The sequence below is a fragment of the Sinohyriopsis cumingii genome, chromosome 12 (assembly GCF_028554795.1).
Source record: "Sinohyriopsis cumingii isolate HCF-2022 chromosome 12, ASM2855479v2, whole genome shotgun sequence".
NCBI classification, from domain to species: Eukaryota; Metazoa; Mollusca; class Bivalvia; order Unionida; family Unionidae; genus Sinohyriopsis; species Sinohyriopsis cumingii.
Window position 1 is genome coordinate 48,303,568 of NC_142972.1, and position 18,996 is coordinate 48,322,563.

Here is an 18,996-nt window from a genome sequence, read left to right on the forward strand (position 1 = left end):
ATTATATGTTAGAGACTGTGATCATTGAGAAATATATTTACAAATTGCTTTTTGATGAAATACACAATATTCCTCCATAAAAATGAGTAAAACATACACTACGATAATACTGATCACATTCGTATGGATTTTAAGACTTAACCGTTTCGTGTGAACATTGATGAGTTAAGATAAAGATGTTTCAGTAGCAAGCATGCGAGCAGCTCAGTTAAAGTCAGAACAAAAAACGTAAGAGTTTGAGAAATGGTTGAAGTGGATAAAGAACATAAACATTAAATACGAGTGCAATGACCGTCATGTCAAGCCTATAAAATCATAAACAACTGATCACTGCACAAAATGATTTCGTAATTTGTATGATGGGACTGGTTAACGTTTTGGCGATATAAATATAGAAGGTTGTGATACTTCCTGACACAACGAATGTTTGTGGTAATAACAATCCAGAGCAACCTGATGTTGATGACCCAGGTCATGAAAAGGAACGACAACAATATCAAATTCTTGAGGTCTTAAAAAGTCAACAAATGCTTATTCCACATCCCAAGACACTTGTTTTATGATGAGTACAAACCAACATTCTTGAAGCGACCCTTGAAAAACATCAACAAAACTGAGGCAAGAAGATAATCTAGCCGCTGCTGCATTTTATGAGAAGAATAGAAAAATACCTGACGATTACATTAACCAGAATACAGTGAAAAGGACAAATATTCTCATGACAACTTTAATTACATAAGATTGAACAAGGACTACCTTGCAGAAGTGGCATAAAGTCTCCTAAGACTGGAAAAGGCAAGTTAGATGGCGAGTTTGTCCATGTACACCCCCAAGCAAACAAACAACAAAACAAAAATTGAGACCTATATACTTTTTGTAGGATTCCACTTTAAGGCCGACACACAAACCTGTGAGCTCGCTGCGGTCATCACAATCTTTAATCAAGAAATGATTCTGCCATCAAATGTTTCATCGCACCAGACAAAGCTGCGATTAACTGGTTTTAACAAAGTCAGATAGATTTATGATGACCATGTTTGTTGTATTCCTTGTCTAGTAGCCTTCTAGATCGCAATATTTCGATGGCAATATCGGCATAAGAATGAAGGTGTCCTCGATTCTCATTTGACTTCTCATAAATAATCTTGAGAGCATTCTTGACAACTCTGTTGGATTTTTTTTAGCTATGTGATAGCTGCTGTCTTTTCCATGACATCTCCTAGATATCAGTCTGGTGAAAAGTATCCTCTGAATTCTTGTATGAGATCAATATTCGTATTTATTCAAAGTAATTCATAATTATTAAACAGTATTGTTTTGCTTAGTTGCTGAGAGAAACTGCCTGGTTTTGATACGGCGTTCCGGACTGTTTTGCCACAGTCTGGTTAAATAATTAGTGTTTTATCCAGACAATAGCTGGCAAAAGCATAAACCGCTTCAGAAATATTTCGTGGCTGGTCCGCGATGTCAACAACAAATGTTATATTCTTTACGAAGGCCTGTTTTAAAAAATGTGATCGAATCGACTTCATTAGGATCGCCAAAGTCAACAAAGTTGTCATATTCACAACAGAATCCATTGATGTGAGACGCGACTGCATCATTTACGTATCTGCTGTAATGTCTGCGATGAAATTTTCTGTCAGTACAAAATCTTACCGGCTTTAATATTTTGGTCTGCATCTCTAGCAAAGGGACGTGTTAATTCCAAACGAAAAATGTTTTTGTTGTAGACTAGTTAAACTTTAACTTGAAAGCAGATGTCAACGTTTTCGCCTGTGGTAATCTATAAATATCTTCAGATGTCTGGCTCCAGTAGCGTTCCCTACAAACATAGCATCGGTATTGTAGCAGATTGTTCACTGAACGTTGTTTTTTGGCTACGTTTCTAGCTGTTGAAAACTGGAAGACCCCTAGGACTATAGCCAGGTCTAAGACATCAGTGGTAGTCGTCATCATTTGATACCATTATTTTGAGGACTGCTTGAATTTATGCGCGCTTACAACTCATTACAAAACTGATCTTAGATAGTATATTACATACTAGATTTGCGTTGAATTATAAGCCTTCTGTAAAGCTGATGCAAAAAAGGACAAACACAAAATGGCTAGTCGAAAGGTGTGTGCTTTCCACTGTAAATGACTGAACCTTTTCTTAGCCTCATGCTTGCAGAGATTTTGAGGCAGATCTGGCGGTTTCACCAACATGCCAAATCTCGATATCCCAAGACCTTGTAGCCAACAATGACTGCAAGTACGACTACTCGACAAAGTAAGATCGGGACGGTGTGACCAGCCAACTTCTGCTAATAACTGGTGTTTCCAATTCGATTCTCGGCATAAGAGAATACTATCAACCACTACAATTAAAACCAATATAAAAGCTCACTCAAGTCTAGAATTTTAGGTTCTACATTAGGATGGAGAGTTATAAATTTAACTGAAGAGTAAAATGAACATCACTTTAGATACCTGTAAAGAATTGAAGATGGTAAACAGATACTGAAACACGTACAGATCCTCGTTGACAGAAAAGATACCAAGTATCCAAGTGGCTCCTGTTATTGGCAGCAACACTCCTAGACTTCTAAGGCTTGTTCTAAAAGTCAAGAATAAGTAACAGTTAGGGAAACTGCGCACGAAGTTTACAAGGGTAAAATAACCATTACATTTATGTGTAGATTAGTGGGTTGCGCAAAGAGATATTTACTCTAAAACAATAGTGATTTGAGACCTTAAATCGGAGAAAAACAATAATAACTACACCTATTTTCTAATATACTTTCGTGACATCATGTAAACAAAATACGTTCCACTATGAGCTACACTGATCTGTTGATAAATCTTAAACCGATTTTACAAGAAATCATGAATTATCACGATCGAAAGCATGACAAGATACCAGAAGAAAGAGATATATGAATTCATATCTTTTAGCCATTTTAATTGTTCCTGCAGTCTTATGGCAGGTAACATGTATTAATGTGTAATATGTATAAAGGTTGTTTAGGTACTCACGTCAGATTCATTGTATTTTAAATGTATGATTAAGTTATATATTTGAAACTCACTTGACCTTGTCCTTTTGTGTCTTGGACTTGAATGCGGACGTGTTGAACATCTTCTTAATTACGACGACGATTATAACTGCATTGCACTGTAGTGTGAGAAAGATAAAAATCCTGGATTAATAATTGATACGCAGAAATATATTTCATATTTGCAGATACCTAGCCAGTTTTAGTCTGGATGAAAAAGTGGGGACAAGGGATGGATATTTCAACATTAGGTACATTAAATTAACAAAGACATTTGAGTTTAATTCAATGAGACCCAAGATTTCATACTAGCCATAGGGCAGGGTGAACCAAAGGTTATCCATACCACGCCAGTTTAATGAAATCTTATACCCATAATTCGAGCCAAAAACTTGACATTCTTTATCTCAAGTAGAGGTTTGCCATTGTACATACTAAATTGAACTAACATAACGTGATTGATATTTGGGAGTGGTCTTCATTTAAGAGTGGTCGTATTGCAAGGCTTTACTGTATATTTATCAATCACACGCAAACCAAGGATATGTGCTATTTGTGTTAGATTTTAGTGATTATTTGCTGTTATTATGGGGGAATCGGTGTTGGGAAAATATTTCTCAAACCGAGTAATTAGAAAGCAACTAGCAGCAGACGTCATAATGCTCCATATTAACGAGACTTTATGAAAGCATGGATTAGTTCCTCTCAAATTTCTTAACATGAGAAATTCTAAGGAGATTCTCATTTGAAACTGTTTGGTCATTTAAGATTGGAATAATCTCCGTTTAAGGTTTATGTCATGTTTCGTTCTACGTTTCATAAACTTTAGATTGCAATTGAGAAAAGCGTATATATAATTTATATAAATATGAAGCAAGAAAAATCACGAAATTGTGAAATTAGGGTCTCATGAATGCGTGGTCGTTAGTTCATTAGAGAACCAATATGTGTAGTATTTGCGCCCTCTGTTGATCTGTTGACGAAGAGTGTTTGTCTTGAGGTAGCTATAAATAGGGACATAAGCGATCTAAACCAATTTCATGCAATTGGGAGTCTAAATGTAGTTTCTCTTATTATTATTATTATTATTATTATTATTATTATTATTATTATTTTCATTATTATTATTATTATTATTATTATTATTATTATTATTATTATTATTATTATTATTATATCCTAAAACACCAAATTATTTACAATTTGCAGAAAGGAGAAAACTATCAAATACCCGGATCACAAAATGCGATACCTGCACGATGGTATTGTTGCTGATTTATGTACGATATTAAGATAATTATTGAAGTTTGAGAACATTTTCAACGTGCATCATTTTTATAGCTAGACATAAAAGATATGTTCAAATTAATATATTCTAAACGAAATCAAGAATTCAAAGATCCGAGTCTCTTGCTCGTTTGATATCTACCTAAAAGGAACGAAAGCCATAAACGATATATATAGGACAACCAAGACATTTGATCAGACAGTCAGTTTAGTATCTTTATAGAAATATTTGAAAATGCACTCACTACAATTATTAACGCAGCCGGACCCACGAAAGCCCAGATCAATCCATGCCGTACAGCCAACCAGCAACTGTAAGAAAAAGATGCAGATAGAATGTAGCCTGAACGAAATTAATATTCGTAAGAGACTATACAATACGAAATAACCTATTTGAAATGATAAATTATTATTACATTATTCATTTGCTTGTTAAACGTCTTGGATGTATACATTAAGCAAAACAGTTATACATACAATTTCCGAATTGCTCCACTTAAGATAATTACCAAAATACTATGACAAAAGTCACAAACAGGGCAAAATAAATGACATACTTCTGATCGTTCCCATATCCATCGAGGCGGCTGATACCCAATGAAGCACCAACAATTCCCGCTGGGATCACTGCAAAAAATTAAGGTATGACGAATGATGATGATAGAAAATATTAGAAAAGATATACAGATATGTAGATTAGTCGGTGAGCTAGGTGGCTTCATAGAAAATATTGAATAAATCAGAAACAGAATGCAAAACACTTGAAGAATATCTTGCTAGGCCTTATATAGAGACAATTAAGTAATACTCGTAATTTTGAGATTAGTGAAATATACGAGTTGCTTTATATCTGAGCTAACAATCGAAAGGTTTGTCTATCGGCATAAATGGATATTTTGGGGATTTTAAAAAATTTGTCTTACCCCATGCTAACGGCAAGAGAACCTTCAGGCGGGATTTGTTGAAAAACACGAACAGGACCGACACAGCAATCTCTATTCCTTCCACTAACATGAGGAAAAATACTGTCAGGTAGAAGTAGTGGAGAAGAGCAGCTACAACCGTACATACAGCCTGCAAGAAATAAATCCGAAATATCGCTTGAGGATTCCGGGGACGTGCAGTGACCCTCCACAATTGCAATTCTTAATGAGGTACCTATTTTCATGCTTTATCCATTTATTGACGTTTGTGCATATTTTCTTTCAATTATTGACAACCAGAAGTTAAAAAAATATGAGCATATGAAAAATTTAAAGGTACATAAACACAATCCTGGCAATTTAACTCAAGTAAAAGTTAGTTAAATAAAATATTGTTATAATATGTATGAAGATAAACCTTTAGAAATAAAATACACCAAGGTAACTATAAATAAAAGATAAAGATACAAATAATAAGGGAAATATGCTGTAAACGTTCTAGAAAAGTGTACACAATAAAAATTAAAATCTTAAAATCCTTAAACAAAACCCACACAGAAAAAGAAAACAGCATCTACAAAATCATCATGAAAACCAAATTCTTGTAAACGTTTAGGATTTTCTTTGATGAAATATCAATAAAGAAGAATCTTAAACAAATTGACATCAAAATACTTCTGAGAAGTTAAGCAGACTGTAATAACAAATGAACTCGAGGCAATAAAGTACACGGTTTTGCATTCATGTCAAAATCCCCATTTTCCGTTAGAGATTGAGAAAATCACAATAACCTTTGGAAAGGTGTAAATTTAATTTTATATATCGAAACTGAAATTGACCTAGATCAAATCGTTCAATGAATGTTATATACGGTTTAGAACAGGATCGCCTATGAACAGTTTATAGACGCAGATGTGCATTTTTAGTCTTTACTCCAATATATGCCTCTTGAAATCGGAAGCATATTTAAGAATACCTTATACACCATGAAGAAAAAAATTGTATGTACTAGCTGTAACTGATACTATTAGACCGGATGCATCTACGCAGCAAACATTTACTTTTGAGGAGATTGGCAAAATAGAATGTTATGTTTTAGACTTTGTTCTGAAATATGATGGCATTTAAATTTAACTTTGAACAACGTAATGGGAAATATATTTGTATATCAGGCATACTAGTAAAATAAACAGTAGACAGAAAGACACAATATATGTGGTCGCGGGATGGGAAGCAGTGTGAAGTTTATATGCGGCCAGTACGGTAAGCTGCAGAATAATGTAGTCAAAAAGTTACAGGGTTTTAAGAAACAGACTGAATTGATTGTAAAAAAAACGAATGAAGAAGCCAGAAATAAAACAAACGAAATTTCTCTGGCCAACCTGAATAATGAGAAAGCAACCTTGGGGGAAGAAGTTGTTGTTTAGTAAAACTACAGAATGAGAAACAATCTCAATTTATTCGGGTACAAAAGGCAGTAATTATGAAAACACCGGAGAATTGGTCGCTTTATAAAAACTTAACTTGTTATCCAATGTCATATACAGAAATTGTTTACCCGGATAGATCTGCAACATTTCTTAGCTTTGTTAACGGTTAGCGTGCATACATACGTTCAAGTGCGTTTGCAACACTTGCTGATTCTTAACATATCAACGTTTCAGCTTTTTTTTGGTATTTGCCGGCAACATCTGCAATGGGAAATTTGTATAGCCATTTTGCTCAAGATCATGTTAAAAAAATAAGACCACCCTGAGGAACTTCGTTAGATGTTTGACATCAAACCAGTCAGCGGATTTCTTTCTTGGAGCTGGTAGGAAACGCGCCACAATGCTTGCATGGCTAACCATGGCAATCTCATGGGTGACCATTGCCGCATTTCTCCTTTCCAACATTCATGAAGACTCTGTTTTGGATAAGGGCCCTTCTGAAGCCATGTTTGTTCGTATCGATGTATTTTGACTCCTATTAGTGGACTTTCTACCACACCTAAAGCAAGCCTGACCGTTTTACATCCTTAATTGATTTGTCGAGCAATTCAATCTTCGACACCTGGTGCCAAATTTAGATTCAAGTCAAAGATGAGATAGATATCAGCACGTTGAAATTCATAGATTTCGATTGTTGTTCGATACACAAGGTCATGTCGGTATAATACATCAGCATGATAAAGATGTGCTTCTCCAGGCTTTGAGTGCTTCATGACATCAAATCATATATCAAGCCTTGTACCAGCGAGACAATACATTTATGTGTTTTTGACAAAGATATTTTTTCCTTGGACCACCACACGACCGTGCTTGTGTGCTAGGCTAAGTGTAACAAATTAGCTCCGATAATGATACAATCTCTAATGATCGACCTTCCCACGTGGTGATTGGTGTAGAAAGGTCAAATTAAATTCTGGTTTCGCTTATAGGATTATAAGGTCAACACTAGGGGTTATTATTGTCTTCAGCAAGTTCATACGAAAATGCGGGAGTTGTTCCCAAGTGAATTATGTTGTTGGTGAGGAACTACTGACAAATCATCGAAGGGATCTTATAAACAACTAGTGCTTTGATGAAACTGCGAACCGACTCCAGAAGTGTTTTGAACTGATTTTCATGGTCATTAGGATCACAATCCTACCAAAATGGCCTCCTTTTTGTGGTTGTTCTTCGGATTCATGTTGACTGTTTCGTGTGTGTGTGTGCTTATTTGTGCCCGTGACTCATTTGTCCTTCGGGTTTTGATGCAAGTATTTGGAGTAATGGAGATACTACCTGTGTACAAGATGGCTCTAGTAACATAGCTTGTTTTCTTTTCTTGTAATTTGATGGGATGCTTGTTTAGAATCTTCTGTTTGTGCTCGCGACCATTGATGTTGATGTTTTTTGCCGCTTTTACTAGATTAATACAATCTGTAAAATCTTCATAGGCTATGGTAACGTCTCCTATTCGTGCAAAAGCAGGTATTTCCTTATAAAACTTTATAGCTTTTGAGACACTTATTCAAACCCAGGTATTTCCCTGCATACCCACTTAATCAAGATGCATCATGCATACTCACTTTTTCTGTTTTGTTCACCAATTTATTCCAGTTGCTGAGTATATAAATACCAGAATATAAAAGCTTTCAAAGATCTACTGGCGACTGAAGATATTAAAATATTGTCGTTTTGTTGAATCCGTCAAATAGTGCGTGAATGTGGTTGACATTGGAAGGTTATCAACTGAGTCTATGGTGGATTTTTCTTATGTAACCTTTTGAACTATTCTGATATTTTCTTTGATTTCTGCAACTATCTCTCGCAACAGTCTAATAGTTGCCGTCGTGGCTTTGTTGATGTCTTTGATGTGATGAGCTATCTTATGATCCGTACCTGTGTATTCTTATGTTCCCGGCAGTGCATCCACATACCGCATGTTCGCTTTTTGGCCTCCTTCATATGTACAACATGTTTCACTTTTTCACGTGTGGATTTGATCTGTGGTGCGAATGTTTGTTTGAAGACCTCTGTGAAATCTTCCCCTGTAGCCTGTATCGAATGTAACATGTCTTTTAATAATTTTCCGCCTTGCTCTTACATTGCGAATCAGTTTCTGGTGCAGACAACCCATTTTGCGATGCCGCTCTCCATAATCTGCTTTAACATCTATATTCTCAGGTTGTATATGTTTTAGGAGTTATTAAACTGCTCTTTATGAACCTGTGCAATACTCAATATATGTACAATAGTCAACAATGCATTGGTGTCGGTATAAAGCATCTTGACCCAATCGTGGTCACACGATTTTTTTGTCGTAATAAAAGTCGTATAATAACAACGTAACAAAGTCCAATATTGACGCACGCTTTGCCAGTTTCAGTATCGATTTATCACTATATGAGTCAACGAGTCTACCAGTAAAGAACTCCCGGGATTCAAATGATGGGTCCTAGATGAGCCTACGAGGTTAATCTTTCACTGTCCCTAGCAATATCAATGTGGATTCGCCTCCCACAAATTCTCCACTGTTCTGCTAAAAACAGAATTACACTGGACAACAAATTTTTACAAAAGTCATGTTACTGAAATAAAATTAGTCAATTCTTATCAATTTTTATGTGCTGAACACGAATATGACAGTCAAATTGCAAAATTGGCTCTAGTTTTTTTGTAATCTGCAAGAAATTAATGTTTACATAACGAAATGCATTCCAATAGTAAAAGGTCAACTGTAATAGCCTACCTATAAAAAATCAAGTCATTGACTACATCTTAGATTTCTTCGCCTGTCTCTTGTACAGCTGTTCGGGAGCATCTCTGAGGAGTGTCCAGCAGTAGTCAGCCAGCATTGTAGTGGACCATTTTCCCTGGTATCTTTGTTCCATTGTTGCGATATCTTGATGAAAACGTTCGCCGTGTTCATCACTAACAATACCACAGTTGCTAGGAAAGAAATCCAAATGGGAATGAAGGAAGTGAATCTTTAGAGACATATTGCAGCCAAGTTTCTTATACTTCATCAACATGTCTTCTACTAGTTCCTTATAGTTTTCTGCCCTAACATTTCCGAGGAAGTTTGTAGAAACTAGGCGAAAAGCATTCCATGCTTGTTTCGCGTCACCTTCCAGCAAGTTGTTGAACCGGTCATCTTTGAAAAGCTCTCGAATCTGAGGACCCACAAAAACTCCCTCTTTAATCTTTGCTTCGCTGAGTCGAGGGAATTTTTCATGCAGGTATCGGAATGCTGGCAAAGTCCGGTCAATGGCTTTCACGAAGTTCTTCATCAAACCTAGTTTGATGTGAAGGGGTGGTAGCAAGATTTTCTGAGCCTCAACCAGAGCTGGGTGTTGGATATTCTTCTCTCCAATGGCTACATTCTGCCTGTGAGTCCATTCCTTCCTCATGTAGTGCATTTCCCTTGCTCGGCTATCCCACTCGCATAAGAAACACATGTATTTTGTATATCCTTGCTGCAGTCCCATTAAAAGGGCAACTACCTTCAAATCACCACAGAGGTGCCAGCTGTACTTGTTATACTCAATGGAATTCAGTAGCTGCCTTAAGTTATCGTATGTCTCTTTCATGTGGACAGCATACGCTACTGGAATAGATGGAAGAATGTTTCCATTGTGCAAAAGCACAGCCTTGAGACTCAGTTTTGAAGAGTCCACAAATAGTCTCCATTCTTGTGGGTCATGAGTGATTTTTAAAGCATTCATGAGGCCCTCAATATCGGAACAGAATATCAGATTACTTTCCTTTCTGAAGAAAGGCTCCAATTGCTGGTGGCGCTTTCGATATGCAGTAATTGTGACATCTTCTTCTAGAAGATTCCATTGTTGGAGTCTTGATCCTAGCAATTCTGCCTTGTTCTTTGATAAGTCCAAATCACGAATCAGGTCATTTAGTTCTTCCTGTGTTATTCTGTGTGGGGTTGATGATGCACCACAGTGAAAATCTGGATCACTGCATGCTGATGGACCAGGAGAAGAACAGGTCGACTCACCTTTGTCTTCGTCAGATGAATCAAGAGAATATTCTGCTGGAGGTTCTGGAATGGGAAGTCCCTCACCATGTGGAACTGGTCTCAATGCAGACGGAATGTTTGGGTAGACTATTCTCGACTTCTTTCGCTTCGTTATTCCGCCGGAAAGAGGAGGAACCAAGCAGAAGTAACAGTCATTTAGGTGGTTGCTTGGCTCTCTCCACACCATTGGGACTGCAAACGGCATTGATGACCTTTTGCAATTCAACCACTGTGAAAGCTGTGTTGTACATGTAGCACAGCATATATGCGGAGCCCAAGGCTTGTCTTGGTCACCAACCTTGCATCCGAAGTAAAGATGATATGCCTTCTTCACTTGAGAATTGATACTTTTCTTCTGGTTGGCAAATGTCACTTCCCCACAAATATAGCAAAAATTGTCCGCGGTATTAACACACTTTCGAGGCATTACTGTTCTTTATTGTACGTAAATGGATAAAATAATAAGTTTTATGTAACAGTAGCTTGAACTGTCTCGCACAACGTCTAAAATATTTTAAATGCTGAACCTATCTGATTGGGCTTTATATAGTACACTGCTTACGCCAGCTTCAGCAGCCGCCTGGCATTAGTATAATAGGCCTACACATGTATAGTACACTGCTGACGTCAACTTACTTCAGCAGCCGCATGGCATTAGTATTGCATTGCATCAGAAAATGATGCAATCAACTGTGGATGATGTGAGCATGATGGTATTATGCAATGTTACATCATTATTCCGGATGTTGCTGCAGTCCTACTGGAGAAATTTACACAGTGAAACATAGAAAATGAGGTATATGAATATCTTCAAAACGAGAGCCAATACAAATTTTTCACGGTTATATTCGTGTTCGGCACACCAAAATACTACAGATTAGGGCTTTTTCAAGTCAGTAATGATTTCACTGTTGACCAGTGTTATCATTGAACAAGAAAAAGTCTTTCTTAAATTCATTTTAGCATCAGTCCTCAGATTTGTATTCATCTAGATATAACTAGCCATCCGATCCTATTGTCGAAATCCAAGCACTCGACGGATCCATTTATGCACATTCTTTATCGCAAATACAACCTCAGATTTGATACGTCGACTTCACAGTTGTGTTTGGTTCTAAGATTCGGAACAAGCTTATTGAATCAGTAAACTCGCGTGCGGATTCGTCTAGAATTCTACACTGATAAATAAAAATTAACTTCATACAAGTTTCAGTTGTCGTGGTTGCTGTTGTTCTCATATACACGTTTTTGTATGTCTCGGTGTTGGTATCAATCCATCCAAACGAGCCAACAGGCGCGTGCTGCATCATCGTTTACCATGCTAGGCGTTAGCGACAAAATCCATGACGAAACGTTTCGGAGTCTCAGGCAAGTATCTTCCCACATCTGGGTTGTTGACAATGGCTTAGAAATCCCACGAAGACCACGTTCAATAAACATATGCTTGTCTGTGCTTGTGTGATGGTCCAGTTCAACTTCTATCTTTGACAGAAGTACATCCCATGCGATTCCCTGTTGCAAAAAGTAGTGAGCGTAGTCAGTATTTGTATACACCATGACTATATCACGAAACGTCTCGGAGACATCCGTACGCAGATAAATATTATGATAGTCACCCATACGTTTGCATTCAAATGCACACCAGACTTCGTTTGGATATTAATAGTCGTTGGCGGAAATACTTTTGAGAGACAATGGGAACACTACTTTTCTAGTGAACAAGTCAGTGTTGGTGCTAAAATACCGAGTAGTCAAGCATTCTGCCGCTTGTCAAGTGATACGTTAAGAAACTGAAACGAATAAATGAACTGCAGCTGACCATGCCTAAACATTACATGTTTTTCCATATTAATGGGGACGACGCTTAATTAAACCTTTGATGCAGCTTGCATTATTAAGTGGCTGCCATTCGCTTACAGGTTATGAAACACTACAGAAACCTTTGTTTCACCTGGATTGAATGGCAGCATTAGATTTCATGTGTTGTGTGCAGCTTCTTTAATCGCGCCTGTGATGTGATAAAACATTTTGATTCCAGCAAAGCTGAATTCGAATTTTTCATTCTCAACAATAAGTGGTGGCGCAAAACTTTTCAACATCGTCATGGGTCATGGTCATGTCTGAGGGCGAATAGAGCTGTTGTCAAAACCATCTCACCGTAACAACGAGCGATTGACAAAACTCTTCAACCGAGACCTTATCCCGTGATAACATTGGGTGCTCAGGTTACCCGTCGCATGTGACAGCTGTGTAACAAAATCCGCATAGCATTTGTTCCGTAACTTTGACTGAATTTGTTTGGTTGTTGAAATCTTCCACTGGAACGTTTAAACCCTCAAAGTCCGCATTGGTAAAATAAGTTACTTTTATTTTTCATTAACTGCTGTAAACATTAGAATGTTTAACTATGTTTTGAAATAATCTTATGTTGTGGCTATTCACTGAATTCCACTGCAGAAACATCCACAGTTAGCACGCAGCTTTCGAATGCTAAATATACTCTTCCATCGTCTGCATGGACATGTTTTACACTCGTACTTGCTGTGTCGATTAAGCAAAGATTATTGTCTATACACAAAGAGATACACACCACTGAACCATTCATATTGCTGAGCATCTGTACATCAATTTCGGTATGTCTATTGTGATGTTTTGCTTCGTACATACGACGATAGTTCAAGACGAGAAAAGCCTTGTCCCAAGCCAGCTCTTTAACAACAATATCCGCGTTGTTTCATATTTTTGAGCGTGGTGTTAGTAACCTTCCATGAAAACACTATATTACCTAAACAGAGTTAAACCAAGCATTGCCCGTCTTTGCGCTGTTGGTACGTTTTGTCATTCTGAGAATGTTGAGCGGAAACAATCACCCATTCAAAATATAAATTGTCATCGTTTTCGACATTTATCACTAACCGTGGCTAAACAGACATGTTGGCATATAGTTAGAAATTTGAAATGGAACGTTTCGGAAATCCGGTCGTCATCCAGCTTTTATCTCTTTTTTATAATGTGTTAAGAAGTCTTAGTCTATTGTATTGCTAATAAAATCGATTTCTTTGCGGTTTAATATGATATGTTGATCACTACAAAGCCATAACGCCAAAAGATTGTGAATTTTAATCAATCCTTGCCATAGTTAAGTGGCTTACTCAAATGCACACATAAATCAGTATTTGCTGTCACGTCGATACGATAAGCCTTTCATTGGATAATTCCATGATAAGTTGTAAATCATAGCTACATTCATTTAAGCCACATTCGAGTACTTGTGATTGCTCTGCTTTTACGGTAGCCATAGTAGTAAAGATACGCGTCATTAGGCAACGAATGTTTTGTTCATAGACATACGAAGCAGAATAATTGGAGATTAAAGATGCAATACGATGATGTTCTTGTGCATCCTCGACCGCTGGTCCAGATTCAGCTAGTCGGGGTCGTGTAGGAATTTGGATATTTAAAATTGTGTTGCAGATTTACACATATTTATTTACAGTAAAGGGCTCTTCTAGATACGAGGAATGTTGTTCTGATCCTAAACCTAAAAAAGCAAGTATATCATTCTTTTCCTCAAAATTCTTGGTTCTTCATATTGCATGCTCCCGTGAGAGCTGCATCACTTGAATCACGTTTGGTACATTGGAATATTAGGAAAAAATCTTTCTCTAATTGCCAATTCCGTCAATAAATTATTTTGGTATTTTACTTAATCCGGATTATTAACTGCAATTGCTTCAATCCTGGCTATTATTCCTGCGATATTTTCAAGTATTTCTACAACCCTTGTGCCTCATGAGCAGATCCGTATGATAGACAGAGATTATTATGTGATAGTCGAGCGCCTACACCAGTACGAAGCGAGAACAATCGTGGTTTACAGCATTTATAATGGCATTTTCTGTGAATAGGTATCTTTGAAGTTTTAATCACGCTAGCAATTGCAGGATGGTACAACTCAACTTCTTGCGGTCAAACTGATTTGTGGAGTCCTTATCAGTGACAGAGGTTTGACTGCAACCACATATATGCCCATGGCGTGGCAAACGACACGCTACTAGACTCAGAGGTTATTCAAGCCAGGTACATTTCGACGATTTCAGTGTGCCTTGTAATTGTAATTTACATCAACCTTGCAGTATATTAGCCTTCATTTGTCATGTACGACCACATCATGTATGAAGATCGTCTTAATAATGAAGAAAACTATTATTTTAATTGAGCTGGACCTGAACCGGCAATATTCTGATCAGTGTTATGACACATTAAGTCTTTCGTCCACTGCGCATACTTATCATATAAAAAAATGTCATACTTGAAGGTAAGAGACCGATGAGAAAAATGCATGCGCACCCACTATTACAAGCGAATATAAAATCCACCCCATTTCGAATTCCTATTTCCCTTGTAATGGTAAGCATGTGTAATCTCTGAATACTAATTCTAGGTCTCTCTGAATATTTGCACTAGCCAAATAATTCGAGTAGCTTTTATTTTGGCCAGCTCTTGAATGAAGGCAAGAAAAGTGCAACGATGTGTTGGTTCAGAACACAGAATGAATCAATATCCGACACCGACGATGGATTGGAATACCTTGCGGAGAGACCACACCATGATCGCTCGCCTCTTTTGGACTGAACCCTTAGGTCAGGTGCATATTAGGATAACCAGGCATAACTCGGCAAAGAACTCTGGTCACCGAACAAAAAACAATCCTCATTTCACAGAGGGAAGCAAAATATATAATCCATGACCGTGATTAAGGGAGATCTGCAATCAAGGTCTATATAATCCAAAGGCAATGAAGAGGAGTGATGCAATTTATGTTGTTATTATGACGCCTACGAGACCATCAGCTATGATGACTGATAGGCCTTTGAGTTGATCCAATTTGGGCAATGATAATAAAAGGGTTTCATATCTTTGTTTCCCTTCTAATCTGTCACCGTGAATATGCTATAAAACATCAAAAAGAATTTCGAAATGAATATCTATTCATATGTTTTTTATTGTATAGGCATACATAAAGACATCAATAGTGATAAATACTAATCCCTGGCAAGGGTTACAAATTCAGAAAGGTACGGAACCTGAAAACAGGAATCGAATCGTGTACGTCTCCATCAAAAAGAAAAAGGGGATCCAATTACAAAAGCATAAACAACGACTATTGACGATGAATTGAATGCCAAACATATAGTACAGTTAACGATATCGTTCACAAAGGGTCTTATTTCAAAACCTTTTCCATTCTTGCATAACTTTAGACTGTTATTTCTCATTTCCGGTATATCTGAATCGGGAATTATTTCAAAATTGGTTTTTATTTACAAAAACGTATCGTGTGATATTACTTTATTAGCACGTTTCAGTGTATTATTCAAAACGCAACGCTGGCTTTAAATTTTAATTCGTACAGGTAATATAATCTTTAGTCGATAGTACTTATTTTCCCAACGGCTTATGTGACTAATAAATATCATTGACATCTATATGACATTTCATTAATATTAATTTTGGCAGTATTTATTTTTTTAGTCACAGGACTAAAGAAATAAAAAACGACCCTAGAATCCATGTATGAATTTACCAATTCATTTAGTTCAGAAAATTGAACATTTTATCTGACCAAGAAAACAATGTGAACCTGGCCGTGTGATGGAAGTCAATGACTTAGAAAGATCATCGAATGATATATAGAAGAAATGAATAATATTTGCATCTCATGTATAAACAACTTTTTGAAATATTTCCGTGAGAAATGTTAATCGTAATACGTATGTTAGGAACTTAACTTAGGTAGCTCGGAAATGTTTCATCTTCACGCATTCGCAACCAAAGCCAGATATAGGCTTCTGAAAAAGTAATTGTCTTTCCCTAGAAAGCCAAAACATTACTATTACAGTGCATATAGTAAAGCATATAAATAATTAATTGAGCGACTCAGTGAGTGGTTGGGCGTGCAGCATCATGTTTGCTCTATTTTCACATCCGTACTTACCTTGTTTTCGGTTCGGCTTACACCCGCCAGAAATATCCCATAGGAGAAGATAAGTGCAACACATATATTCAACACAATGCAAGTTTTCCGAGACTTGACATATCTGCAAGCAGTAAAGAATTTACGATCATGTATAATAACAAAGACAAAACAACTTTTAATGTTGTAAATACTTGAATGATCGAATAAATGAAATGGCTGCAAATAACTTTTTAGTACAGCACAACTATTGCATCGATTACAAACAAACATTAAATCGCATATATTACAATTTCTAATATCTTTAAGTGCGCTTAAATGTATTAAAAAGGATATTCTTGATCAAGTTGGGAAAGTCCTGTGACCATGATATCCCATTATCAAAATGATTCCTAGGATACTCCATCAAATCGGACGAATACATACGAATAGTAATAATGTTCTGAGCCTTTGACTCCTTTAGCGGTGGTCTTTCCGAAATGCCCAGTTTGCCAATTCATGGTGTTAAAATGGGCAACTGAGGCTGACTAATTAAATAATCCTCGAGAATTTTATTTCGGATATGATATGATGAGCGTCAAGGAATGGCTCAGTTTGTGATATTCGCTTGCCTTTTCTGTGTGGGTAGGGTCGGGTACTGGAACTGAAGTACTAATGAAACATGTCATCTGGGCGCTGGAGCTGGATTAAGAGCTCAGTTGCTATATAGTTGCACCAACGCGTTGCATTCACTTTGGTGTATCTGCCCTTTTTGCGCAAACATCATATCTGTTCTATATCAATCGTTTTAAAATTGAATCCTTCAGGACAAGGGTAAGTTTCCAGTCTTATAACGAAAACGTCTGAAGTCAATTAGCAACTAGAAAGAGTTATCCTTTAACTAAGGCTTTATTTGAATTATGCAAGGGCTCCTGTGCCTTTTGTCACTATTCAGAACTTAACGTTCTGAACAAATGTCACCGATACTTCGTATACAAAATTGGCTTTTCTTGGGTAAGCACGCTTACCCTTTTCTCCACAGACGCATATAGCCCAGTGCATATTTTATTCTGTACTATGTTCATTTCTTCTACTGTAATATCATTTTATTCTTGCACATTTACGAAATACTACTTGTCTTTGTTTCACGTTGTATCAATATGTTGTTCATTTTTTTACGAGTTCATCCTTCTAGAAAAAATAAAAATTTGCTACATGATAATTATCACGTAGTCCAAATATGACCTTGAGTCAATTTAATGATTCTTACGCTGAGACAGATACAAAAATAAAAGTAAATGTTAACTAAAACTCTCACTTATTTTGAAACAGGGTCAGCAAGTATATACAATTTTATATTATTATTTGTTTACATCGAAAATAAACAAAAGTCAGTCACGTCAAATATATTTGAACTCTATTATGTACAATATCAAAATCCATTAAACAAAAATTACATTACAACGGCATGTAACAAATGAAACAATTTAAAACCAACAAAACAAACAATTAAATTAAATATACAGTCCTAATGTAAAGCATTTTAAAACTGGTTGCATCTCTAGTACACGTTGCTTCGTATACAACCCGTTTAAGATATTGATAAGAACATTTATTTTCGTAGTTTAATTTCAGCCACTACATGTCAAACGAAAGTTACGAAAAAAGTTCACACTTCAAATATATATTTGCATACTTGCAAGTTGTAATGATTCTTCGGCATCTATGCCGTTTACAACTCCTGTATCAACTGACTTTGCTTCCATATGAACCAATTCTTTCTAACAGACGGTTTTTAAAAGGATTATTTTTTCATACAACACTGTTTAAACCAGAAGAGCTACAAAAGATATTCATGCTTCTTACATCTATATTCTGGTCAATAAATTTAATCTTAAAATCTGTATCTTCCTGAAAATTGACGTATATCATTTTATGTTGAAAATGATCAAATCAGTCCTTTTATGCTGTAGAAGGATAGTCAATAACAGAAATGCCTTTGAACACACTTCTTTCCGTCCAAACTTGTAAACATATAGGCATCATCTCCTGAAGTTGACATTGTTGCTTTGACGTCAAACTCACTAAAAATATATATATATTTTCTCTGCAAGCAATTAAATTATATAAAATGAAACATGGGCCATTCTTTCTGTTTACAGCCCCCTCAGATTAACGTATTTCTTTCGTATGAAACGGTTCAATTTTAGTTCAGTGTTGTTATATCCTCAAATATGTGGTTTTGCATAATTTTATCGGGGAAAAAATATGTTAGCTTGAAAAATGTAAATGC

At 36.4% G+C, this 18,996-nt stretch overlaps 1 protein-coding gene across 3 annotated transcripts in view; it reads right to left on the bottom strand.

Moving 5' to 3' along the window:
* The window catches only part of LOC149786407 (uncharacterized), a 144,192-nt gene that overhangs the window by 17,213 nt on the left and 107,983 nt on the right, over positions 1-18,996 (bottom strand). For all 3 annotated transcript variants that reach the window (XM_089976829.1, XM_089976830.1, XM_089976828.1), the window contains 6 exons: positions 16,746-16,848; positions 5,249-5,399; positions 4,883-4,952; positions 4,571-4,637; positions 3,072-3,157; positions 2,473-2,599 (listed from right to left, as the gene is read on the bottom strand). In XM_089976829.1, coding sequence (XP_089832955.1) covers positions 2,473-2,599; positions 3,072-3,157; positions 4,571-4,637; positions 4,883-4,952; positions 5,249-5,399; positions 16,746-16,848 — 604 coding nt within the window. The remainder of the gene's footprint in view (positions 1-2,472; positions 2,600-3,071; positions 3,158-4,570; positions 4,638-4,882; positions 4,953-5,248; positions 5,400-16,745; positions 16,849-18,996) is intronic.